We start from the raw sequence: 25,583 nt of genomic DNA, 5'->3' as shown, positions 1-25,583 counted from the left end.
CAGGAGTAGCCCCTCCAAGAGAGAGGCACCAACACAGAAAGAGACAGCTCTCGCCTCCTCCCCAAAGCGTGCTGATCATGTCATCCTGCTGACAGGAGCCAATTCCACATCCCTGGGATTCTAATTCACCCCCTTTTCAAAGTACTGAACGGATGCCAGGTCTTGTTAGGAGTTTTTTGAAAAGGCCTTGAGTTGTTGCTAATGTGGAACCGGAATAATAGGTTTTTCAAAGGAGAAGGGATGAAGGAGGAGAGATTTAAAAACAAATAATTACAAGCTTTGGGAAAGGACTCCCCTTGGTTTCTAGTTTTCTCTGACACTTACACCTGTGCAGGTGTGTTTGTTCTATGGACAGTTGTTAAAGTAGGAAAGCCATCTCACACCCTGCCCCCATTTCCCCTGACAGAGGAGCCAACGTCCTTGTCAAATGGCAGGTCTGTGGGGTGAGATCATGGGTTGGGACCGGGATTAGAGCCCAGGAGGCACGAAGAGAGAGGAGCAGCAGCCCGGTGGCTAGGAAGGTGTTTTCCACGTTCCTTCGTCATTCCCGTCACGGGCCCCATTTTGGCTTTCACCATAGGAAGAGCTGTCATCATCTCTCTCTTTTTGACCACTGTCCACTGTCCTCAGACCACAGACTGTCACCATCAAATCCCTGACACCAGTACTGGCACCATCTCAGACCATCTGCTGCTTCCGGTTTCCCTGACTCCTCAAGATTGGGTTGAGCAATATGTGTTTAACAGTAAAGGCGATAGTAGCAGCCATCGCTGGCATGAATCACTTCGTCACTCTGAACCAGGCACTGTATACTAAAGGCTTTATGCGAATTATCTCATCACCAATCACATGATAATTGCCTGTTTTCTTTTCCACCTCCCTCGTGTGATATAAGGGCAAGGACTGTGCCTGTGCAGAGTAGCTCAATAAATCGATTCGGAGTGGATGAGTGACGGGTTATCACTGTCTTATGATAGCCATCACCCCAAGCACTGGCATCATCATTTTTCAGGCATGACAATCATCTCCTTCCCTGTGTCACTGTTACTGAGATCAAACCCACTTAGCTATTAGTGTCTTATTGCACAATCAGCAGCCTGAAAATCGTGCCACCAACCCCATCCTTATATATTGCCAGGAAAATAATGGATGTGTTTTAGAAAACCTGGGCATGAAAATGTGGGGTTGCCATCCGAGTTTTGAAGTGGGTGGGAGGGATGGGAAAGAAGAAGAGCAGAGGCCAAAAGGGCATGGGGTTGGTGGCATGAGGGAGGACAGTCCCGCCTTGCCACGCCAGCGTTAACTGTGGGGAACGCGTAGGAGCAGGAACCTGCTTGGACCGAGCATCTGCTCTGTGAGGACCGTGTTGCACCTTCAGCTTCTCCTCCAGGTGACTTCACTCCTTCCCAAGGCCAGTGTTTCCCAAACTTTTGCAATAGCCTGGATCCTGCTTACCCTCCCCTTCCCCAACAAGTCATTCCACAGCTGTATAATTCCTCCCTCCCTCCTAAGTTCTTCCTTCTCTCCCTCACCCTCTTTTCTTCCTTCCTCCTTGTCCCTGTCCCTCTCTTTCCTTTCTGTAATTTTGGAAAGGGAACTGACATCCATTGAGATTTTACTCTGCTAGTTACTGGGCTAATTCTTTGCATACCAATCTTCTCGCTGGTTTTTCTTAGCAAGCTCACCTTGTAAGCATTGTTACCCCTATTTTGCAGAGGAGGAAAACTGAGGCTCAGGGTGATGCAGGAATTTACCCAAGGAAATGCCAATAGAGAAACAGCAGTCTGACCTCACAGTTGCTGTTTCCTTCTCTCTCTCTCTCTCTCTCTCTCTCTCTCTCTCTCTCTCTCTCTCTCTCTCTCTCTCTCATAATCAGTAATGTATTGATTTCAGAGAGGGAGGGAGAGAGAGAGATAGAAACATCTATGATGAGAGAGAATCATTGATTGGCTGCCTCCTTGCACGCCCCCTACTGGGGATCGAGCCCTGCAACCCAGGCATGTGCCTTGACCTGAAATGGAACCATGACCTCCTGGTTCATAGGTCGATGCTCAACCACTGAACCACCTCGGCCAGGCTCACGGCTGCTGTTTCTAACTTCTCTCCACTACCCTACCCCACATTTCCTAAAAGCATCAAATCTCTCCCTTTAAAGTATCCATTGCTTTCAAATGCAAGCAAATTCATTTTCTTGGTATTAGACTAAAGTTGGGAAACTCAAAATCTAGAGTTAGATTCCTTAGCCACACCTGTCCCCTGTGCATTCATGTTAGCTTGTTCAGGTCAGCTCAGAGCCCTGTGCCCAAGGGCCTGCCTTTCTCAAAACACCTCACGAATGCCCCAGCAAATCCCTTTCACCACCATTCCCCATCTTGACTTTCTCTTTGCATTTTAAGAAAGGCAATTTCAAGGACCATCTCAATTTTTAGGAAGCCTGGTGTAAATATTTCATTGCCCAGGGATTTGTGCAGATATTACACCTGCGTGCACTTCAAAGGGAAGATGTAACTTTCATTATAAGGTCTAGGCATTTCCCTCCACCCTCTAACCTTCTGGACAACCTTTGGGACCTTCCTAACATGGTAGCTGGGAGCAGGAGGGCCTTTAGCTGCTACAGTGAGGCCCAGCTTTGAGTAATGAAAGGCAATTCTTTAGTCATTATAGAGACAGGTCCTCAAAGCGGCACCAATTCCTCTCTTGGATCAAAGCTTTACCACACAGTAGCCACAGTGCAGCCACTGGCTACCACCCGGGACAGTGCAGATAGGGAACTTTGCATCACCACAACAAGTCCCAATCCACAGCTTTGCTCTGGGAGGAAATCATTTATTAACATCATAGTTTCCACTCCTCAATCTCAGCTCCTTGGTTCTTCAGTTACGAAGCAGGTTTACCTGTCTCTGTCTCTGCCAAGCCATGGGAAAGAGGCTGTTCACTCTGGGCTAAAGGTGATAGACTCCTAGGTCCCCAGGGGGATTAGTCTTCATTAGCACGTGTCTTCCCTCTTAAATCACTTCCCAAGGAAAGGCACTTGCATTCAAATGCCTGGAATCACTCTGTGCCTTAGGAGTACCCACCGTGGTGCAGTTACAAATCACTTAAGTCCATCCATTTCTCCTGAACCTTCTAAATGGATAATTGAATTCATCCTTCTGCAGCAGTGGCCTGAGTTCTGAGTTGAGATCTAGAAGCCGTGTGTCCTCCCTGTTCCACCCCACCCCGCCCAAGCTAGAATGACGACATTTGCTGGCTCACTCTGAGCTGCAGGAGAGCAGGGGCCGGACATGACTCATCTCTGTAGTTCCGGTGCCTCACCAGGACATGGCATGTGGAGAGCGCCCAGTGAATGTTTGTTGAAGAAATTAATTAGTCAATTACATAATCAATCAAGACGCTTTCCATTTTCCCAGTGGGATTTCCACTAATTATTCCTGCAGAGAGTCCATTCCCCAGCACAGTGATCAGCAAATCTGGCTGCGCATTAGTATTACCTGGGGAGCTTTTAAAAACCTACAGATGCCAGGGCCCTGCCTCAGACCAATGGAGTCCAAATCTCTGATGATGGGGCTCAGGCAGGGGTAGTTTTGCAAAAGCTCCCCCAAAGGATTGCACTGTGCAGCCCAGGGTGCAAGCCCCTGCAGGGTTCTGATGTGGCAGCCATAGTAAGTTTTCATCTTTTTTCTTCAGCCCAAGTCCTACCTCATCCGCTGTCACTTTGGCTGCAAGAGTAACAGGAATTTGATCTTGATAGTTACCCTACTCAGTTATGGGACAATCCTGTTCCCACTGCTCCTATAAGGGAGTGTGGGAAGATAAAACTCCCTGTGGGAGCTTTACTTTTATGTCTTAATGAAGATTCAGGCTAGAACTGGGTTGAAACAAAAGAGGGGAATCTCTTCCTTTGATTCCTCCCTGGAAGTTTAAGTTGTGAGTGAAATTTGATGTCATGTTGATGTTTTGAAAGCAGCGTGGGAAGCTGCGTGCATGCTATGATAGTAAGTACGGGAAAGATATCTATAAGAACGAAAGGACTGGGGATAATCTTGCTCTGGAGCCATTTGCTTTTTTATATGGGGCTAAGTGAGCTAGAACTCTAGTAGTGACTGTAGGTAAAGCAAGAGCCAGGGGTGTGGGGAGAGTAGGGAATGGGTTCCAGGTCCTGCCCATGAGAAGCAGCCGGGAGAGTATATGGGCTGGATGTGGTGCACCGGGCATTACCACAGGCTGCCGTGCGCGGGAGGAAAGAGCGCTGAGCAATGACTGAGCCAGGGGCAACCAGGAAGGAACCACAGGAGCCAGGGACAAAGTGCATGGATGGGAAGAGGATGATCAGACAATACTGTAGCCAGAACTGAGGTGAGAGGGAGAAGATGGAGTCAAGAATGGACAGAGAGGTTCAGAGCTAAGGCCAAGAAGTGCTGGGCATCCTTTGACACGGGCTCTGGCCTGTGCTGTCAGGCCGGGCTATTTCTAAACAGGGGCATCTGGCAGGGTATTTGTTTCTTCTTCCTCTTTCTTTCCCCAAATATTACATAATAACAGTTTTCTAGCATTAAGCCCTGGGTGTCTGTGCATTGCAAAAATGAGTCAAAAGAAACAGAATGAAGAGATACTAATAATTGCTACTATTTATTGAGCACCTACTATGTGCCAAACACCAAACAAGACTTTGCACCCACATCTCAGTTCATCCTCTGAGAGGATGTCATCGTTATCATCCCCACTTGAAAAATGAGAAAACTGACGCTCATGGGATGTGAGAGTCAGGCGGCCAGCACACTGCGCAGCCAGGAGTCAGTCCGTGTCGGTGGGATTCCAGAGAGAGGCATCGGCTCCCATGCGTTTGGTCTCCAGCTCCATCTGGATGAATGAAATCGCCTCCTCACACCCCAGCTCCACAGCTCACCAAAGGCCACCTCTCTGTCACCAGGAAAGCGACGGGCTCGCGCCAGCACCGGTTATCCTCACGCGTTTTCATTAGGTGGTGGGGGGTTTATGAGACTCGACCACAGGCTGTTTTTCAAATTTATTTAATGCATCCATCATGCTCTGAAGCTATTTGCTTCTTTATATTGGACAGATGTAATGAGATTTTGGACACTAAAAAATGTTTTTATTAAAAGTTATGACCCAGAGCTAGTTGGTAGGGACTGTGCCATAAATCCCTCGAAGTGTGCGAATTTACAAAGGATGTAGCGACATAACCTTAACCTTTTAGGCCACTCCATAGATTACAGGATCGCTTAAACTAATGTTGTCTCCCCATCTCTCCCCACCGCTGGCCAAATAATAATCATAATGTATGTGGTTATCCGATGTGGTTGCTCGTCCTCTGCTCTTAGCCACAGTTGACGCTTGGGGAGCCAGTGCGGCAAAGCCGATGGTTGATGACGGAATTCGCTGATGGTTGGTCCCAAGGCCCCACTGTGGTGGGCACGCTGGTTCCCCGGCTCTGCTTTGCAGCCTTGTCCCTGGGGCTGAGTGGCAGAAAGTCACGTTTGCCACAGAGGGTGAGAGTGAGTTCTGACAGATGAGTATTATGAGGTTATTGGGTGATGATTCTCCATTCCTCTATTGCCGATAGCCAGCTCTCCTAAAAATTAGGAAATGATACAGTTATTTCTGTGCACAATAACTCATTGTAATGTCAATAGTATCAGATATATATTCATGTTAAAGTGCTTGGAAAGCATCCAAAGAATAATTAGCTCGTAATATAGACCAAAGTAAGGTGATATATCTATTTACAGAGATATTATATATTATCTATAGTAAATCTTACTGTTGTGACTTTGTTAAATTAACATTTATTAAGTTGAGCCCTGGGGCATCAGATGGAGGGCCACAGTTCAACAAAGACCACAAGAGAATTGAAGTAGAGAAGCTTATTATTCACAGGCCATAGAGGAGGGGTCACTGGGAGAGGTCAAGGCGGCTGGCCTGAGAGAGCCACAGGACCTAAGTCATGTGCCTTTATTAGGCCCATGGGTGAAGTGCCTGCATTTCCTGGGCTCAGCCTGGATTGGGCCATTCAAACCAAGAACAGCAGGGCTTGGGGTCTTATCTAAGAGGTAACAAGGGGAAGGAAGGCCCTGGGCAGTGGGCAGACTGCCTACCATGAGAGTCCTCACGGGACATGCCTCCCCGCAGGGGTTGGAGCCAGTTTAAGGCTCCTGCAGGCCGCTTGGCCACACAAAATGGATCCTGAGACAGCAGTATTTTGGAGTAGTGAAATGCTCGACAGTTATAAACAACAAAATAAAAAATTAAAACAATTAGATCTGGTCAACAGCCAGCTGCTTGTAAAACATGCATTCATTCATGTATTTTTAGACACTGCTGTGTGCCAGACCCTCTGTTAGCTCTGGGGATTCAAAAGTAAATACATCATGGTCCCTGCTTCGGGATCCTCACCGGGGTCAGCACAGAGGATGTGCTGTTATTCTCAGAGGAGGAGTTTCAACTCAAAAGATCAGGGAAGGCTTCATGGAAGAGGTGGCCCTTCAGCAGGGTTTGAGAAATGGGATGAGCTCTGAACATGCAGGGGTGAGGGGAAGAGCATTTCAAGCAGAGGGGACAGCAGGCACAAAGGCACTTAGGAAACCAGCTGTTTACAGGCTGCTCTAAAGACTTCGGTTTGCTAACGCAGATAACATTTTTGTCTTTTAAAACAAAAATCTCAAGGGTAAACATGCTCTTATCAGTTGAGACCGGCTGGGTAATGTCTGTAATTTCAGAAAGATGAACTTTGAACCACTGCTGTATTTCCTCATCAGGCCCCTATTTGATCAACTGCTTATGCTGGGAACACATTCCCAGGATTTGCACAGAATGTTGGCCTCAGCTCCTGTCACTGAGTCCATGGGAGCATAAATTGTAGATACCATCCTCATCAAACTCACTAATCCATGTCATTTGTGTGTCATTCACTTCATCCTCATTCATCGCCCCTTCCACCTGCAGAACGGCCATCCGATGGAGGATTTTGAAGAACGCTTTGCCGCGGCCACCCCGGTAAGAGTGCGAGGGCCCTGTCTGTGAGCTGTTTCATGTCATTGCCCCATCATTCATTTCGTGCTCATAAGCCATGCCTTGTGCTTACAGAACAGAAACCTGCCCGCGGACATTGATGAGATTCTTGAGGCAACGAAGGTAAGGCCTCCAGGCTCTTAAGTGAGGGTTGTTCTGGTCACTGACATGCATCCCATAGCATCCCACCCAGCCTGCGTGAGAAGCAGGCGCTCGGCTCAGCTCTGTTCTAGTGTTCACAGGAAGACACCTGGTGAGCCCTGCAATAGGGTCAAATAATAACTGTGTGTGTATGTGTGTGTGTGTGTGTGTGTGTGTGTGTGCGTGCACATGTGTGTGTGCGCATGCGCATGTGTGTGTGAAAGAGGGCATATTGGACAGGAAGTGATACTCCTTCATTTCATTCAACAAATATTTTTTGAGCTCCTAACAGGTCCCATTCCAATAAATGGCTGGAGATGTGGTGGAGAGGAAGACGCTCATAGTACAACACAGTGCAACACTGCATAGCATTAGGATAGAATAAGGTAGGGTGGTTGGGAAAGGTAGGGGAGGGAAGAGTAGGGTAAGGTGAGGTAGCCTAGGGCAGTGTATGTAGTGTGACAGTGTAGTGGGTATTCAAACACAGAAACAGCATGTGCTAAGTGCCCCATTGGGAATAAAAGACACACACGACTGTTCTTCATTCAGCATACCCTGGAGTAGATGTACTGGTTTACAACCAATATTTATACAGCTTGGCTGATATATAGGCCAATGAATATGATCACCCCTGAGGGTGCTTGGGAGGCTTCTAGGGGTTTTTGACCTTGGCTGCAAAATAGAATCACTAGGAGAGCTTTTAAAGTTTTAGGTTCTAGGCTGTACTCCAAACCAGCCAAGTCAGAATCTCCTGGGGTGTGAACAAGGCATCAGTATTTTCCCCCTGGTGATTTGGGTGTGCATCCAAGGTTGAGACCACTGAAATAAAAGTATCACACAAGCTGTTCTGAGTAGTGCGATGGGGTACAAACTGAGTTAGGAGACATTTCCCAGGGGGAGGAAAATTTGTCCCCTGAAGGATGATGGGTGGACAGGCAATGGGGGAAGGAATGGGTGTTCTAGGTAGGAGGAAAGGCATGTGCAAAGGCCCTGAGGTGGCCTTTCCATTTATAGCACTCCTGCTTCTGGGCTCCGTGGCACGTCCCTGATTGTGTCTGTGGGCCTGCCTTTCCTTCAGGTAGCCAGCTCATGAAAGTAGGAGCAGGAACATGCCTCATTCTTCCCTGTATCCCCTGCTCTTGGTACAGTAGCTGATGTACAGTAGGGGAGCCATACTTTTCCTCAATGAAGGACCTCCTGATGCCAAACTTAGGTAGTGGGCCTGCGAGAATGTGATTTGGGGTCAGTCAAGGCCATCTCAGCCTTCAGCAGTGGTGCCTTCAGAATTTTTCTGTAGGAGGAGCTAGGAGTCTAGTTGCCATAGTCTAGTTCAGTGGTCAGCAAACTGCGGTTCGCGAGCCGTGGTTTGCCGCTCTGTTGACCAATGAGTTTGCCGACCATGGGTCTAGTTGAACGAAGGACCCGGAGGCTAACCTTGGAACAGCGGTTGTGTAACACTGCAGATACTCTTGTGAAAACATCACTTGTCGTATCAAAGAATGGCTGTGGAGAACAGGCCTGATGCAGACATTGATGGGCTGCCCCATCAACACCCAAGCTACCCATCCTCTCCGTCTCTGGCCTTGGCATCTTCCGGTGTCACTCTTCTTATCCTGGACAATGCCAGGCCTAAAGAAGGGGCAGAATCTGCCGGCAGCTGCCAAGTCTCTCTTCGCCTGAATATGTCTGAAGTGCTAGTAATGGAAAGGCAAGGAGGCACCTTGAGCTGGCCTTCCAGATGACGTCTTCAGATGGATGTGACTCGTGGCAGACCTTTTAGGAGCTCGGCTGCTGGTTAGAGAGTACGGTGGAGCTGGACTTCCACAGGGTAGGAAGGTAACCAAGGCTCTGTGAAGTGACAGATAAACGAGATGCTGCTCAGGCTGCGGGTCAAGCCCAGCTCAGTTAGCTCACTGGTCAGAGGCAAGTCACTTAACCTCTTGGTCTCAGCTCGCTCATCTGCAAAATCCAGACACTGGGAGAGACACCTGTGCTGCCGATGTCATGGGGCTCGGTGAGCATCAACCACGATGATAACGTATTACAAAGTGTATTGTAAACTGTACAATGTTTTACAAATGTGGACGGTTAGTTTTATTCTCTTCAGAACCTTAAATGATTCATTATGACCATCTTATTCGAAGGAACGTGGTTTGTTAGGTTACAAATAAAAGGTCTGGGGTTAACAGGGGATGGAAGTTGTTAAAATAGATGTTACTCCAGATTCTCAATCGCATATGGCCATTAGAATTATTTTTAATTATATGGCATAAGAATCCATTTTTATATAAAATTTAAATTAACTCAAGGTTCCATTTAAACAGCAAGTCCAATGGAATGAAATAACAATCTGTGTGTTATGCCTCTGCATGCTGTTCTCGTTCAGTCCTTGAGTAAAAACCATCAGGCAGGGGGAAGTCTACATCTCAGGAATGAGGGTTATTTTAAAAGTTGTGTTTTCATCTTTAAAAACTATAAATAAATAAATACATAAATGAATGAATAAATGAATGAATAAATAAATAAATAAATGTTGTGTTTAAGGAGAAAATGAGCCAGTAAATTATATGAATGATGTTAGCAACAGTGTGCCATGAGGTCAACATATTTGAAATGTAAATTATGAAACTTAATTATTAACTTTATTTTAATATTTTCCTACCAGTGAAAATAGTGGGGACCATTTTAGAAGCACTGGGTTCCAACTGTAGGAAGCCCAGAAGCTTCATTTGAGTTAAATAGAGTTATTACTTGTGTGAATTTGGGAGAGAGTCTAAAGGATTGGCCTAGTTTCACCAAATAAAGTAAAATAATGGAAGCAAGCTAAGGAAACAAGGAGTATTTAGGGTCCAGCCAGATTTGGGAGAGCACCCAGCATGCTGGCCACCCTGTTACCATCTCACTACCACGGACCATTATCCTTTGGGAGAGAATCAGGTAGCCCTGTCCCCTTCGCTGTCTCCTCTCCTGCTTCTCTCTCCACCCTCACTGGTTCAACCAAAATGCTCGACAGCCTGGGGCTGCTACCCCTCTTGTTCCTGTATTTCCATCTGCCTGGATGGCCCCTCCTCATCCTGGTTGCCTGGCTAACTGCTCCTCTTCTTCAGGACTCAGATCAGAGCTGTTTCTCTGAGAAAACCCTCATTGAGCTCCTTTGCCAAAAGCTGGCTGGTCCCTCCTAGGCTGGCCCATTGAGACGTCTGTTGCCATTCCTGCCACAACACCTTGAAATTAGCTCTGTCTATGGGTTGTCCCACCAGACTGTAAGCTCCCTGCAGGCAGGAACTTGGCATTTCTCGTTATTCTGTTCCCAGCAACTAGCACAGTGCCCACCACCTACCGCTTATCCAGTGTGTACGGTACGGGAAAAGCATTGCATGGTTGGGAAGGAAATCAGTATGCACAGGGCCCTGCTTTATGCCAGGTACTACTGTTCTTCTGAAAGCTTCAAGGGAAAAGTTGAATGTGAGTTAGCTAGGCTAAGCTGCTTTCAGCCAAAAGAACTTTTTGTGCCTGTTAAACGGGGCTTCGCCAAACTCCAAAGGAAGTCCTGCTATTAGTATTGTCAATAAATCTGCAAAGGAGATACTACCATCCCCATTGCCCAGGTGAGGGAACTGTAGCTCTGAGGAGTGGCAGAGATCGGAGGTGGTAGAACCCAAACATATGCTCAGGTGGGCACCTTGTCCGGCTGCCAGAGACCCTCACCTGTTGGTAAGAAAGAGCATTCCCTTCTTCGTGGTGAGTCCTAGAGAGAGGTAGGAATTCAGGTGCAGGGGCCCTGCATGGCAAGCAGGCAAATGCGCCCTGCTCTGTCCTTTCTATTGAATGGTTTTAGGTGGTTTTAGGTTCCCCCGAGGAGAGTTGTAAAACCCAAAGGGAAGCAGAGTGTTTTTCCCTCGGTGGGCAGGTTTGCACAAAGCATATGATTATGTACTTTAAGTCAGGCCACGGGGATCCTGGCCAGGGACTCCCCACAGTCGCTGCAGCTAGGAGAGTCTGCAGATTCGTTTCTAAGTGTATCTTAAAGGGTTCCTTCCACAGTTACTGGCTGGCGTCACTCAGACACTCCTGGGTGATGGATGGGGGATGTAGATGACATGGTGTCTGCAGCCATGGAGTTCCGAGGAGTGATTAATAGTGTATCTGCTGGGCTGTTTTTGATGCCCTTCCTGGTATTAAATACTATGATTTCTTTTCCTCCAACTATATTTTTTATTCTCAAGACAGACTTTTTCAGGGACTGTCATCTGTCTGACTGCATACTCTGTGTGGAGAAAACTCAAGTCTTAGCCTCTGTGAGGCTCAGTTTACTCATCTGTAGAAATGGGAATGATGATGCCTTCCTCTCAGGGTCACTGTTGCTGGGAGCATGCACGGAGAGGTGGCCATGAAGTCTGTCTTACTATACTTAGTGTGTGAAGGGCTAAGTACACGAGTGAACACACGCATGCAAGAAAAACCAATGACGGGACTGCCTTCTTGCATTATTTCCTGGAAAAGAGACAGCGCTGGCATCGGTGGTAAATAGGTGAAAAGGGTCTTAGTATTGCTTATGGGAGGCGGCCAAACGCGGATCTCCTGGACTGAGTCCAGATCAACAGTCAGACACCTTGAAGCAAGAATTGATTCTGGCCGCATCCCAGGTGTTGTCTTTAGGGTCATGAGGTGTAGCAATGACCAACTGGGCTTATTGTTTATGTAGGGATGTTGAGAAAGAGAAATACTCGTCCTCCTAGGATGCTGTGTTTCAAGCAGTGCCCCTGCGGCAGCAGTATTCCTCCCGGTGACATCATTATCTTTTATGTCTTTTCAGGCTGTGACCCAATTAGAACTTTTTGGGGACATGTCCACCCCTCCTGATATAACCTCTCCCCCCGTAAGTATGCACCGCCCTCTGTGCCCGGCATCCCTGCCTTTCCCTTCTTCAGTCTCCCCGGGAAAGCATGTGCGCTTTGTAACAGAGGCCTGCTGGTGGGTGTCTGCCCTGGCTCCTTCAAGCTGTGTGCTCTGGGCAAAATAGCTAGGGATTCTAAATCTCAATTTCCTAGGCTATCTTTTAAAAGGAATTATGATACAGGCTTCTGTTTTGAGAAATAGATACATCCGTGTATTAGCAATTACAGGTCCCCTGGGGACTTGCTATTCTGCTGGGCAGTGGAATCATGAATGGGATGTGGCCGCTGCCTGCAGACCCAGCTGGGAATAGGGCAAGAAACTCAACAGGACAACAATGCGATAGGCATCTGACAGCACCTACCTGGCCCACACGGCCAGGTGGTCAGCCCAGTAAAGGAAGCATCTTCTCCCCACCCTTTCTTCCTTTCCCTCTCTCCTTTTTTTTCTGATCTCTCTCTCTCTCTCTCTCTCTCTCTCTCTCTCTCTCTCTCTCTCTCTCTCTCCCTCCCTCTCTCTCTCTCTCCTTTTTCTTTGCTCTCTCCCTCCAATCTTCCTGCTGGCTTTACTGAGCTTCTCACAAAGCGTTGGATTCCCAGCTCTAGGTTCAGCAGGTACCTCAGTCAGTCATTGCTGGCAGGGAGACAGAGGTTGCAGGAAGCCCTCATTTGAACATTAAAAGGAGAAAAAAGGGTATTAAAACCAAAACCAAATAGAAACCCAGACAACTGGGTGCATTCAGAGGCCACCCTGCAGCCACTGCAAACAACAGAGCCAGCTAGATGGCCCGTTCAGCTCCTCCCCCCACTCTCCACTCCCCGAGGTGGATGGAGAGCAGTCAGCACAGCTGCACCAGCTGAAGCTGCTGGCGGGGGCAGCTCCCCTGGGCACTGCACAGTTGTGCAAACCCAGGGATGGTGCTGTGGTTCATTGGTGAGATGCGCCTCACAGAGAAAAGGCTGTAACCTCACCACTGAGGACAGATGGCACAAGACCCCGCTGCCCACAGCTGCCGCCAGGGACTCTAGACACAGCTGTTCTGCCCCCAACACCTGATGCCCAGAGCAGCCGTGAAGGCGGGGACAGCAGCTCCTGTCTCCAGGGAAGCTGGGAAGCCGGGCAGCTCTAGCAAGTCTCATCCCTGCTCTATCCCTGGGCGAAACAGCTGTGTCCTGGGCACTGGGGATCTCAGAACCGTGCGCTATGGAGCTAGAGAGGCCTGAAGGGATCTTCTAACCTTATTACCTTCATTTTACAGATGAGCAGACTGAGGCCCAGAGAGGGCTTGTGACTCACCCAAGGTCACATAGGGGAAAAGGGAATGGTGTTGATTGTGTTTAAAAGTGCTTATTGCAGCATCTCATGGCTGCGTTCCTGGCCCTGAACCCAAGTGCAGTCCAAATGGGTATTTAATTATCCTCAGAACAATGCCCTTCTTCTCACAAGCTGCTAGTCTAAATGGCCTTGTCTAATTGCCATGGTTTCAGGATTAATTGCTTGCCCCAGGCTATCCCCAGGGTGTAAGTATGGGGTGGGGGGAGATAAGAATGTTATGTCATTGAATAGATATACACTGTAGGCAAAGGGCCTCTGTAAATAGGTGAGAACATTTAAAAAGAAACTGCATACTGATGGTTTTAATTCAGTGCCCCTCACCTTCCCCAACAGTTCATGCCACAGACCTTCCTGGAACCCCAGCACGGCCAGGCACTGTGCAGTTTACAGCTCAGGCATTTTTTTAATTATCTTGAAAATCTTCACTTCTTGCAAGTGAATATTCAGGCAAGATTCAGGGAGGCACCAGGAGATACAAGGACCTCTGTTCCAGTTCCTAAACTTTATTTGTTCATTTCGTCCACAACGATTTACTGACTGTGTTTTCAGTGACAAGCCCTGAGCTGGGTGCGCAGTAGTAGATTCTGAGTGGAGTATGTCAGTTTGGATTGACCGCATCTAAAGGAGGAAAGCCAGGTTTTATGGAATAATTTGAAGGCCTGAAAACACCCCTAAGGGGTAGGGGCTCAAACTAAATAGTCACGATCCTGGCCTTCGTTTGCTGAGCACCTACTATATGCCTCAGCATGGTGCTGAGTGATTTAAATGCATGACCTCAGTTAATCCTCACAGTTGCTCTGGGAGTAGGTATCACTTTGCCCATTTTACAGATAATCTGTGTAACTAGCTAGTGGTTTGCACACCACCTAAGTGGCCAGACCCTGGCTGGTTTCTGCAGCATCCCCCTCCCCCCAAACACACACACACACACACACACACACACACACACACACACACACACACATTCCTGCACCAGCTGCCTCCCATCCTGGATGATCGCTGAGCCTAGTCTCCCAGGAGCCTCATGCATCCGCCCCCTCTCTCTGACAGACTCCTGCAACTCCAGGTGATGCCTTTATCCCGTCTTCATCTCAGACACTTCCGGCGAGTGCAGACATGTTTGGTTCTGTACCTTTCGGCACTGCTGCTGTACCCTCAGGTAAGCCCTCTTCCTTCCACCTGCTTCCCTTCCTTTGCAGAAAGGGTTGGACCAGCTGCCAGATGTGCCAGAACACCTGTGGAACCACCGTTCTCCCGTTGTAACTCTTCAGGTGACACTGAGAAGCTGCCATGGGGTGGCGAGTGGGGTGGCACCTCTCACAGAGGTCTGGTATGCTGCTGGCTGGAATACAGTGATGGCTTTCACATGGAATGGTCAAGATTCCATGTTACTCAGGTGGTTAGCTTTAGGGAGCCTGGTGCACACACAGCCATGCAGATCAGTGCAAGTCCATTTCTTCCTGTCCGTCTGAGCCAGAGGAGAAGAGGTGGCAAAGGGGAGTGGGTGAGTCTGTTCTCCAAAGATCTCTTGAGATCTGATGGACAGACGTGATCTGCCTCCTGGTTTGGTGGAGATTCAGGAGGGTGAGGGTGTCCATACAGGAAACCTAAGGGACAGAGCAAACTACTTAACGGTGAATTGGGAGGATGATAGGGCTGTTAGTGATTTAGAACAGCGGTCACCAACCAGTGGTCTGCAGACCACTGGTGGTTCGTGAGGTCCAAAAGGTTGGTGACCGCTGATTCAGAAAGTATTTGTTCTCTTTTCCAAATATTATTTTATAAAAAGCATAGACTACTTTTACAGTAGGGTAAAAATCTATAGCAACAGCATTAAAGGTGAGTTACAAATCGTGGGAGCTCAGACATCTTGTTTGGATGGCATCAGGCACTCCAAGAGGCCAGTCCACATGGCTTGGACAGAGCCAAAGATGGGACTAGTTCTGCTTCCTGCATGTGGGGGAGACTTAGACTTTTTTGCTTTCATTAACTACATATTTGACATTCGTAGCTTCATCTTTCTTTTTCTACTGTAGTCTTATAAATAGGAAATGGAATTTATTCTAGAATACAAATCTTCTTGCATTTTTTCTATAAATAATTACTTTTAATTACACAGTGTTAGAAACAAATTCTTGCCACCAAATATAAACCTCGTTGTTATTCAAAGTGAATTAAAAATGTAGACCCTGTTCTGAAATAGTTACACTTACTCCTCATGAGCCCAGGGATCACCATGAACTTTGAGAAGCAGCAAAGGTCAGTAGCCACTGGATCTGCTTACAATTTAGAAGATGCAAGTCTAGCCTCGAACTTTATTCATTGCTAAGTTTCCTAATTGAATGTTTTATCCACCTTTAAAACAGGATAGTGGTGAGGAATAGTTTTCCTTACCCAAAAAGGATCTTTAAATTTCCTTGTGTGTCATTTTAAATAAGAGAAGCAGTTTCCATCAGAAATGCACCATGTTCCTGTGCCGTCAGCCCTGTGTTCAGAATCCCCGTGCTGTGTCATTCATGAACATATGCTGGACAGGTGATGGGAACCCCAGGCACTAAACTCACTAATTCCCAGGCATATTCGTCCCACAGATATTGATTGAGGTGCGTCCGAGAATACAACACACACAGACCCCTGCCTGCAGAGAGCTTACTTCCTAGCAGGGAGACAAAGAACAATCTAGAAATAACTTGTGAGACAATGATAAGTGGTATGGACAAAGAGAAAATGTAGAGCAGGCTCGGGGGGCTTTGGAGCAGGTGAAGGGCAGGTGTGAGTAGAGTTTGTAATCAGGAGGGGCTCATACTAAGAAGAGACGGGAGCAGACTGGGAGTGGGGAGGGAGAGAGGCAAGCAGGTATCAGGGTTAGGAGGACTCCAGGCAGAGGAGGGATGATCGGCCCCTCTGGTCTCCGTTCCCCTCCCTATAAGTGAGAGGGTGGGACTGGATGCAATTGCGCATGTCTTCCAGCCCTAATATTTGATGAAAAGCACCTGATGACATGCCCGTGCCAGGTAGCACTACCCTGGGCCTATTCCCAAGCCTGTGACAGGGGAGGGCTTTGAAGGCCTAGATTTTAATCTTTCTGGTTGACCAACCTTGTTGCAAACTATGGACAAGCCATTTCCGCACATCCAGATTTGGTTTATACAGGTACTAAAAAAAAAAAAAAAAAAAGTGAGTAGGTTGTTCCAAGCTTCCAAATTTTAGAACATAAGTCTAAAATTAATTTTAATTAGCATATTTTTGCTTTCTTACTTTACTTAAAATACAGTGAGGAGCAAAACTAGGCTTCAGTTGTTGTTAAATGACTTGCCTTTTTCCTTCCTTAGCTGTCCTTAAAAATCTCTGCAGCTATTGCATCTCTGTCCACCTGTCCCTAATTGTCGTGCCAGTGACAGGTGGACGGGGCAATGGAGTGGGGCATGTGGTACAATGGACAGGCTGTGGGAGGCTTTTGCCACCAATGGACTGGGTCTGAATCCTGGCTCTGCCATTTATTTATAAGCTTTAGGCAAATTACTTCACCTGTCAGAGCCAGAGTTTCTTCATCTTTCTAACTGAATTGAAAATAATAGTTACCTTGCAACAATGTCATGAGGATTAAATGAAAAGTTAAGTACCTTGAAAAAGGCTGGTATTTTGTAGATGCTTCATGTAGAAAATTCTATTACTATTATCATTACTCTGATTTCTACGATAGAAGAAAGTATGTCTTGTCGTACCTATATTATTTCCCTTTATCTTCTTGGAATGTTTTTTTTTTTTTAAATGCATCTAATAAAGCTTAGGTCTTTGGCCTCCTGACTGCGCATGGAAGAGCTGGCCCAGGGAACCTGGGGGCTTGGAGAATGTGAGACCCCACCACTAACCAGCTATGTAATACTCAGCTCAATCTCTTCTGAGCCTTAGAAACGTATCTGTAAAATGGGAATAAGGATTCCCCCTCGTGGGGCTGTTCTGAGGATTGCACGAGTTAATACATGTAGTAAAATATTTAAAGCAGTGCCTGGCAGTGTTTCCATAAGAAAGCACTCACCTGACGCTTGCTACCTGTTCAGCAGGAGCCCTGCTCTGCTACCCACGCCCTATGTAGCTGCGTCAAACCTCCCTCCTGAAGCTGCAGTTTCTCTAAAAATGTAAGCTCCACGAGGGCCAGGATTGTTTTTAACTGTTTTGTTCTTCACTGAATCTCCAGAGTCTAAAACAATGCTGGCACCCCGTAGACATATTTCTGAATGAATGACTGAATCAATCAATCAGTCAAATGAAATAATGTAGATAAGAGACACCATATAAGTTCTATATATATTGGATAGTCCCTTAGTTTTCAGTGTTTTACTTACATTTTAGTCTGATTTTCTTTTTCTTTTTTGCAAATAATGAGCGTATCCCCAGTACAGACCAGCATCTGGTTATAAATTGCAATTTTCAACACTTTTTAAAAACCTCACTGCAAGGCAGTGATGCAGGTGTTTCTCTTCACTTCACAGCAAGGAGGTTTATGATGGATCTCAATTCAGTGGCATAAACAGATGCTCCTTGGCACCTCCTCCCTCCGCTGTGGAACATTAATGAGTAAACAGTCTAAGCTGTTATGTGGCTATACTGGCAGCCACCAAGTGGCTCCCTGTGTCCGGGGCTACCACAGCCCTGCCACTGAGGTGTCCCGTCAGGCATGTGCGATGCTGTGTGGCCAGAGCACCTAGGAATCAGGTCTGGGAGGAGCTTGGGCTGCAGGCACTGCCCCCCACAGGAAAAGCAAGTGAGACCTGCACGTTCTCCAACATGATACTCAGTTACCCTGTGCTGCCTTTTTTCCTGTTGAATATTGTACTTTGGTCTGAAACAGATGGCATGAAGCCACAGAGACATGCTAATAGCTCTCTCCAGAAAAGTGTGTACAGTCCATCTGTTGGCTCTTTGTAGGAAAAAATGATGAGGAGAAAAAAAAAAAAGTCCTGCCACCAACAGTAGATTCACCAGAGATCACAGCACTTACAGGTCTTGGAGTCTAGTTGCATCCCTGGAAAGACGCAGTGAGGCATTCATTCTACTATGACTCGCTCACCTTTATAGAGAGCCTTTCCCCAGCTCAAGCACTTATGGAGCAGCCGATGTGTGCCCCAAACTGTGCTAGACGCAAGGGGGCGGGGAGAGAAAATAAAGGGTTTCTGCTAGCAGGTGGTTTCTAGTCTAATGAGGGAAGACAGAATAAGCAGGCAATTGCAAGGCTTGTGGCAAGTGCCATGAGAGATGAACTTGAGGGCTGTGGAAGCTCAGAGAAGGAGAACCAGTGAGCCTAGAGGTCAGGGAAGCTGTCCAGGGGGGGGGGTGCTAAACTGAGTTTCAAACAGCATATAAGGGGTAGACACACGAAGAAGTAGGAGATGCTTTCTAAAGGCAAATGGACCAGTAGAGGCGAGAGTGAGCAAGTTGAGTGTTGTCTCCATTGGCTGGAGGAAAAGGTGTCAGTGGGAAAAAGATTTGAAAATGGGGGTGAAGTGCTGGAGAGGGGACTGTCCCCCCGCCCCCGCAAAGGCTCATAAGGCAATCTGAGCCTGATACTCAAGAAAATGAAGCACTATATTTGCATTTTAGAGCAGTCCTCTGGTGGCACCGAGGAGGGTGGGAAGGAAGCAAAGCAAAATATAGGCTGGGGGAAGCCTTGCATCCATTCACAAGATGGGCACCAGGTTTCTGGAAAATGAAGGAGGACAGAAAGATCCGTGAGTAGCTCTCCACAGTCAGATTCAGTGCTCTCTTCCCATAACAGATACTTGTGTTATTGTTAAATGAAATTCATAGAAAGCATACCAGCAGGTGAGAAGGCCCTGGGTCTAGCAAAAAGGGAGGCAAGATTCAAACCCAGCCATGCCTGATTCCTAGTCCTCTGCCCTTTCCACTGAGACATGCTGGCTGTGAAGGCTATGTGATGTCAGAAGCCTTTAACACTCGTGGCAGTATTGTTCTCGCCCCCACATAATGCCTGGCTTGCTCTCTCACTGCAGTCTAGTTTCTGCTTATGAGTCATCTCCTCAGAGAGGTTTCCCATAACCACTGCTCTGGCAGGCAGGTTCCATGAGAGCAGGGACTTCTGTCTTAGTCATCCCTGCATCCCCAGTCCCTAGCACACAGCTGGACACTTAGGGGTTTGCTCAGTACCTTTTTGCCTGTCACCTGATTCCAGGAATCATTCCTTCCCAGGATGCTTGACTCTCCTTTTCCACCTTCCAGGTTATGTTGCCATGGGCGCCGTCCTCCCATCCTTCTGGGGCCAGCAGCCCCTCGTCCAACAGCAGATCGCCATGGGTGCTCAGCCACCAGTCGCTCAGGTGATGCCGGGGGCTCAGCCCATCGCATGGGGCCAGCCGGGTCTCTTCCCTGCCACTCAGCAGCCCTGGCCAGCTGTGGCCGGGCAATTTCCGCCAGCCGCCTTCATGCCCACACAAACTGTTATGCCTTTGCCAGCCGCCATGTTTCAAGGTCCCCTCACTCCCCTCGCAACAGTCCCAGCCACGGGTGACTCCGCCAGATCAAGTCCACAGACCGACAAGCCCAGACAGAAAATGGGGAAAGAAATGTTTAAGGATTTCCAGATGGCCCAGCCTCCACCCGTGCCCTCACGCAAACCCGACCAACCCTCACTCACCTGTACCTCAGAGGCCTTCTCCAGTTACTTCAGCAAAGTCGGGGTGGCACAGGATACAGATGACTGTGATGACTTTGACATCTCCCAGTTGAATTTGACCCCTGTGACTTCTACCACACCATCAACCAACTCACGTGAGTGCCCTTCCTAAACCCAGTGTGAGTGATGCCTTGTGTCTGGGCTCAGAGAACTCAGTTATCTATATATATATATATAAATGCCTAATATGCAAATTATCCCCACAGGAGTTCGACCAGGAGACTGATCACCCGTTATGACATGCGCTGACCACCAGGGGGTGGTGCAGAATGAAGGGAGGCCCCGGCCGGCAGCCAGAAGGCCCCAATCAGCCCTAATCGCTGGCCAGGCCTAGGGACCCTACCCATGCACAAATTTTGTGCACCGGGCCTCTAGTAGTCAATAGGGCTCTTTGTTTATGTTACTCTTACTACTAATAATAATAGATGCCAATTATTAGGTACCAATTATAACATCCGTACCTCCCCACATGCTTTACATTTATTATTTTTATGCTCAGAACAATGCTTATGACAAGTTGCATTAGACCTATTTGACAGATAATGAAAGTGAAATTCAAAGAGAATAGACAAAGTGGTAGAATTGAATATAAACCTGTTGATTTTCCGTCATGTCACTCTGCCTCAGGTTTCTGTTCATTTGCTCATTCATTCATTCTTTTATTCATTTATTCACTCACTTCTGTATATCCCAGCAATGACACAGGATCTTTGTATGGTTCATTAAAATAAAAATGAATGGTATATGTGAATTAAATAATTTTAGGAACAAGGATAAAAAATTAGAACGTTAAGATCAGGAAAAAGGGCAGAGATATAGCAACCATAAGGCCTCCTACAACTGGTATAGCTGAAGCCAGATTGGGACTCAAAGCTAAGGCTAGTCAGAGAGAAAAGATGATGGCCAGCAGGAGGCTTAGGACTGGGAACTGGATGGCAGCTTTATTATTTACTAGTTTTGTGCCTCTGCACACATCATTTTATTTCTGTGAGCCTTGATTTCCTCATCTATCCTGGGCTCAGGATTATTAGAAGGATTCAGTGGTACATGTGCTAAAACATTATGTAGTATACCTCACAGGATTTGAAGTAGTTTTATTGCATATTGTTTTATTGCATGTAGTTTTATGGAGTGGTTTGGTGCAGAGCTCTGGACCAGGGCTCTAATCTTGCCTCCTCCACCACACGCTGTGTCTTTGGGTGCAGGTAGGACTTCTCTTAACCTCACCTGTGTTGTAGGTAAAGTAAGTGATAAGCACTGTGCCCCATTCCAGTTCTGATATTCAGTGGTTCTAGCCCAGCTCGCTTTTCTACTGCAAACATCTGGGAAACCAGAACTGTGCAGCCAATCAGAGTCCAGATACACTTGAACACAATTGTGCTTGGTCGACACCGTTTAGGGAGGGTGTCTGGAGATTCAGCCTGTGCCTTGACAATTGATAAGGAGAAAGAAAAGGCTCATGGAACAATGAGTTTGATGTTTTCATTACTGTCACAACTGACACGGATCATTGCTTGGCCAATGCCATGAATTGTCCACACACACACAAAATCTAATGTTCACATAATTAGATACTGTCATTGCAGTCAGATTGGGGATACTGTTCTGAAATGGATAAGCAACCTACTTCTGCTTGGGCCAGATGATCTACATGGGGGAGCATCTCAATGTTTCAAGGAAGAATAATGAATAAAAGCAATGAAATATTAAAGACATGACAGTCATGCATAAATAAGCAAGCATCGTTGGAAAACAAATATTTCCCTTTCAGTGTGCCAGCCACAAACAGCAGAGGGGAGTTGAAGTCCTTTGAGGACAGGAAGTGTGTCTTCATTATCCCTACACGTCCCGTACTGTTGGCAGAGTATCTACAACAGGGGAAGGTTGCCGAGAATGAAACAGACAAAACCAAAGTCACCCATTTACTGGTGTGTCTGGGAGCAGGTTTGGCAGCCTTGGCACTTTTGATGTTGGTTGAGGAGGCTGTCCTGTGCATTGTAGGGTGTGGAGCAGCATCCCTGGCCTCCACCCACCAGATGCCAGGGGTATTATACACCTGCTTGCTAGTCATGGTCAAAAGTGACTCTGGCTGTTGCCAAATGTCCTCTGGGAGTGAAATTGCCCCAGTTTGAGAATTACTGTTTTAGAGCTAGAGATAGTCCATAAAACCTCCTAAAGGTTAAGACACTTGCATGAATTAACTCCTAGTTATGCTCCCTATTGATTACACTCGGTAAGTATGAATCTCTCAGAACTGGCAGGTCACCTGGGGTTCTGAGCCTTTGGTAAGCAATAAAACACTTCAAATACAAGTCAGAATCAAATTATATTAATAACTTTTAAACTATTTAGAGTGTTTCCATATAGCTTATCTCACTTAAACTCACGCTAACTTGTTTGTTCCATAATCATCTCATGGAACAAAACAGACTCCTTTTAAACTTAATATTTTATTTTAAAGAAAATGTGTGAAACCAGCCTTTTATCCTCTTTTCCATCAGTATCATCTTTAATATGTTTTGAGTGGAGGATCAGTTAGGCCAAAAGTAAACCTCCAGTAGAAAAGCACAGTTGAGTAGACAGTGTCAGACAGTGTTAAATTCCAGTGCTCCTGCCCTGGCTGGTTGCTCAGTGGTTAGAGTGTCGGCTCAAGTACCGAAGGGTCATGAATTTGATTCCCTGTCAAGGGTTTGTATCTTGGTTGCAGGGATGTGTGAGGGAGGCAACCAATTGATGTGTCTCTCTCACATCAATATTTCTCTCTGTGTGTCTTTCTCCCTCTCTCCCTTCCATCTTTCTTTCCTCCTCCCCCATCCCTTCCACTCTCTCTAGAAATAAATGGAAAAAATATCCTTGGGTGAGGATTAAATTTTTTTAAAAATCCTAGTGCTCCTCTTTCATAGCTGTGTTAACCCTGAGAAAATCGCTTCACCTCTCTGAGCTACAGTATCTTCATCAGAAAAACAAACAATAGCATAATTTATATTAGAAAGTATAGTAGATGGGAAGTGCCTAGCACTGTCTAGCTTGCTGGCACATAACAAACTGCATTGTTATTCTAAATATAAGTCCATTGAGGCAAAAGGAACTCACCAAGTTTGAGATTCACTCACTGTCTGATAAGCAGCCAGACTATAGTAAATTTTGAGAAGTGATGGTAGGGGGTGCTTATCAATGGTGTTGAATTCAGCTACCAGCTTAAGCCACGATACCCCTCACTTGGTCCAAGCCAGTGAATGGTATTTTCAATAGCAAATTAGAAATTTTTTAAGGAAGAGTAGTTTCAAATGGCATATTTGTTATAAACCTCTGGAACAAATGAGACAAGGAAAATGTGGGAATATCAGGACAGAAGATGAACATCTGTATAGAATGAGGACTACAGCACCAGCTTCGAAGTGACCATCACTTACAGCCATTTTCCCAGATCCCCGAGACATGCCTTATTTAGCACGTGTTTATCAAACAAATATCTACTGTGTGTCAGGGAATGAAGCCGGGTTCTACCAGTTGCCAACTGTGTGGCCTGGAGCAGTTTAGCAAGCTTCATTTGCCTCTTCTCTGTAATTGTGATAACCCTACTCCAAAAAGGTGTTATGAGGGTTAGAGATGTTGTCTGTAACATTTCTGACAGTATCTGACACATAGATGGCATTCATTCAATGTATATCATTGTTCTCTGATCTATTTATTCTTACTGAATTAATTGTATGATGTTAAGCAAGAGAGAAGGAAAAAAAGTATGGTTCTCAACTTGAGCATGCAGAAACATGGTCTCGGATTCAGTAGGTCTGGACATTTGCATTTCTAACAAGTGCCCAGATGTGGCTGATGCCACTGATTCAGGGACTATCCCTTGAGAACCACTGTTTATTTCATTCATGTGGACCAGCTCCTTCCTGACCGTCAAGAATGTGAGATACATGGAACAGACTGACAGCTGTCAGAGGGGGAGGGACTGGAGGGAACTGAATGAAAGAAAGTGAAGAGATTAGCCAGAGAATGGACACAGACAAAAGTGGCCAGAGGGAAGTGAGGTGGGGGCTGGGTGGAGATGGGCAAGGGGAGGCGGGGGGGAATGAGAACATCTGTAATAGTGTCAACAATAAGAATGAAGTTAAAATATATTTAAAAAAGAATATGAGAGAACAAGATAAATATGTACAGAGGAAATATTAAACTATTCACCTGATTTGACCTGTGATAGGAAGAGGAGTCCTGTGACTTGACTCTAACATAATCAGATCCCTGAGGTGTCTGTGGGGTACACACGTTTGCAGCCAGACACTTACTAGGTTTCATCTCTTTGCATGGTCTCTGTTCAGCTCCAACACCAGCCCCTAGACAGAGCTCTCCGTCCAAGTCATCTGCATCCCACGCCAGTGATCCTACCACAGATGACATCTTTGAAGAGGGCTTTGAAAGTCCCAGCAAGAGCGAAGAGCAAGAAGCTGTAAGTGACGGGCTTATTCTTTCTGTTTTTGTTTTTCCTTAACATCAAAACCTCTCTAGCTGAAATGGACAATGCATGAGAAAACCTAAGTAGAAAAGAATGCTGGCTCAGGCGTTTAAGTTCTAAAGGGGTCACTAAGGGGCTTTATGTTCCAATGAGCAGCTAAAAACCATTGTCCTTTTATTAAGTTGTTCTTACAAGTTCTCGCATTTGTGGGTGCAGTATCCTCTAACTGAAGTTGCTGCCTGCATTAAAATAGCTGATTACTTGTGTGCATGAAAGTGTGCCCAGCTGTCTTATATTTTCAACTGTTGAAAAGAAAAAAAAAAGTGTTATCTTCTTGTGTTCTAGCCCGATGGATCACAGGCCTCATCCAACAGTGATCCATTTGGGGAGCCCAGTGGGGAGCCCAGTGCTGATAATATAAGTCCACAGGCCGGTAGCTAGATAGCGCAGGTCGGGGTAGGTATCTGTCCTTTTATCTCCTTCATCCTTAAGCCATCTGCTTTCCCTTTTGTTGCCTGTTCCTCACTTTGAAAGTTGTGTCCCTGATCTTTGTACCATCTCTCCTTGCTGAGCGTATCCCTGAATGTTCACGTCATCTCTCCTTGCCTGGTGTCTGTTTGTCACCTAATTTTTCCTCATGGATGCATGACATTTGACATACATTGGGAGGTAGGGGTAGGGGTAAAGAGTGGGGAATGGCCCTATTATTTTATTACTTATATGTTTGCAATGACTGGCGATGACAGAATGAGGCGTGGTCAATGCTACTTAACGTGGATCCAGTTTCTGAAAGCATCAATTCCGAGATGGACACATTCTGCCCACCCTGATCAATTTTTCAGTGAGACGTGGTTCCGATGTTTTAATCTTATAAACAAAGTGTCACTGCATTTGCCTGCACTCCAACCAAACACACTGAGAAGCCAGACTAAGAAGCAACAATAAGTAGTGCTTGAAATAAGACTGATAGAGATGTAAGATCATGGTAGCCCATTGTGTCTAGCCAAAGGGGCCCTGCCCTCTTCCCAATGG

At 46.5% G+C, this 25,583-nt stretch overlaps 1 protein-coding gene across 2 annotated transcripts in view; it reads left to right on the top strand.

Annotated features, from left to right (window-relative positions):
• DAB1 (DAB adaptor protein 1) overlaps window positions 1-24,992 on the top strand; it is a 244,833-nt gene extending 219,841 nt beyond the window's left edge. For both annotated transcript variants that reach the window (XM_008139363.3, XM_054720762.1), the window contains exons 9-13: window positions 11,987-12,049; window positions 14,452-14,560; window positions 19,639-20,187; window positions 24,418-24,545; window positions 24,897-24,992. In XM_008139363.3, the coding sequence (XP_008137585.1) occupies window positions 11,987-12,049; window positions 14,452-14,560; window positions 19,639-20,187; window positions 24,418-24,545; window positions 24,897-24,992 (945 nt within the window). The remainder of the gene's footprint in view (window positions 1-11,986; window positions 12,050-14,451; window positions 14,561-19,638; window positions 20,188-24,417; window positions 24,546-24,896) is intronic.
• Window positions 24,993-25,583: the final 591 nt, after the last annotated feature.

This window comes from Eptesicus fuscus, chromosome 9 (assembly GCF_027574615.1).
Source record: "Eptesicus fuscus isolate TK198812 chromosome 9, DD_ASM_mEF_20220401, whole genome shotgun sequence".
Lineage (NCBI taxonomy): Eukaryota > Metazoa > Chordata > Mammalia > Chiroptera > Vespertilionidae > Eptesicus > Eptesicus fuscus.
Note: the sequence above shows the minus strand (reverse complement) of the source record. Positions and strands in the feature narration are given on the sequence as shown.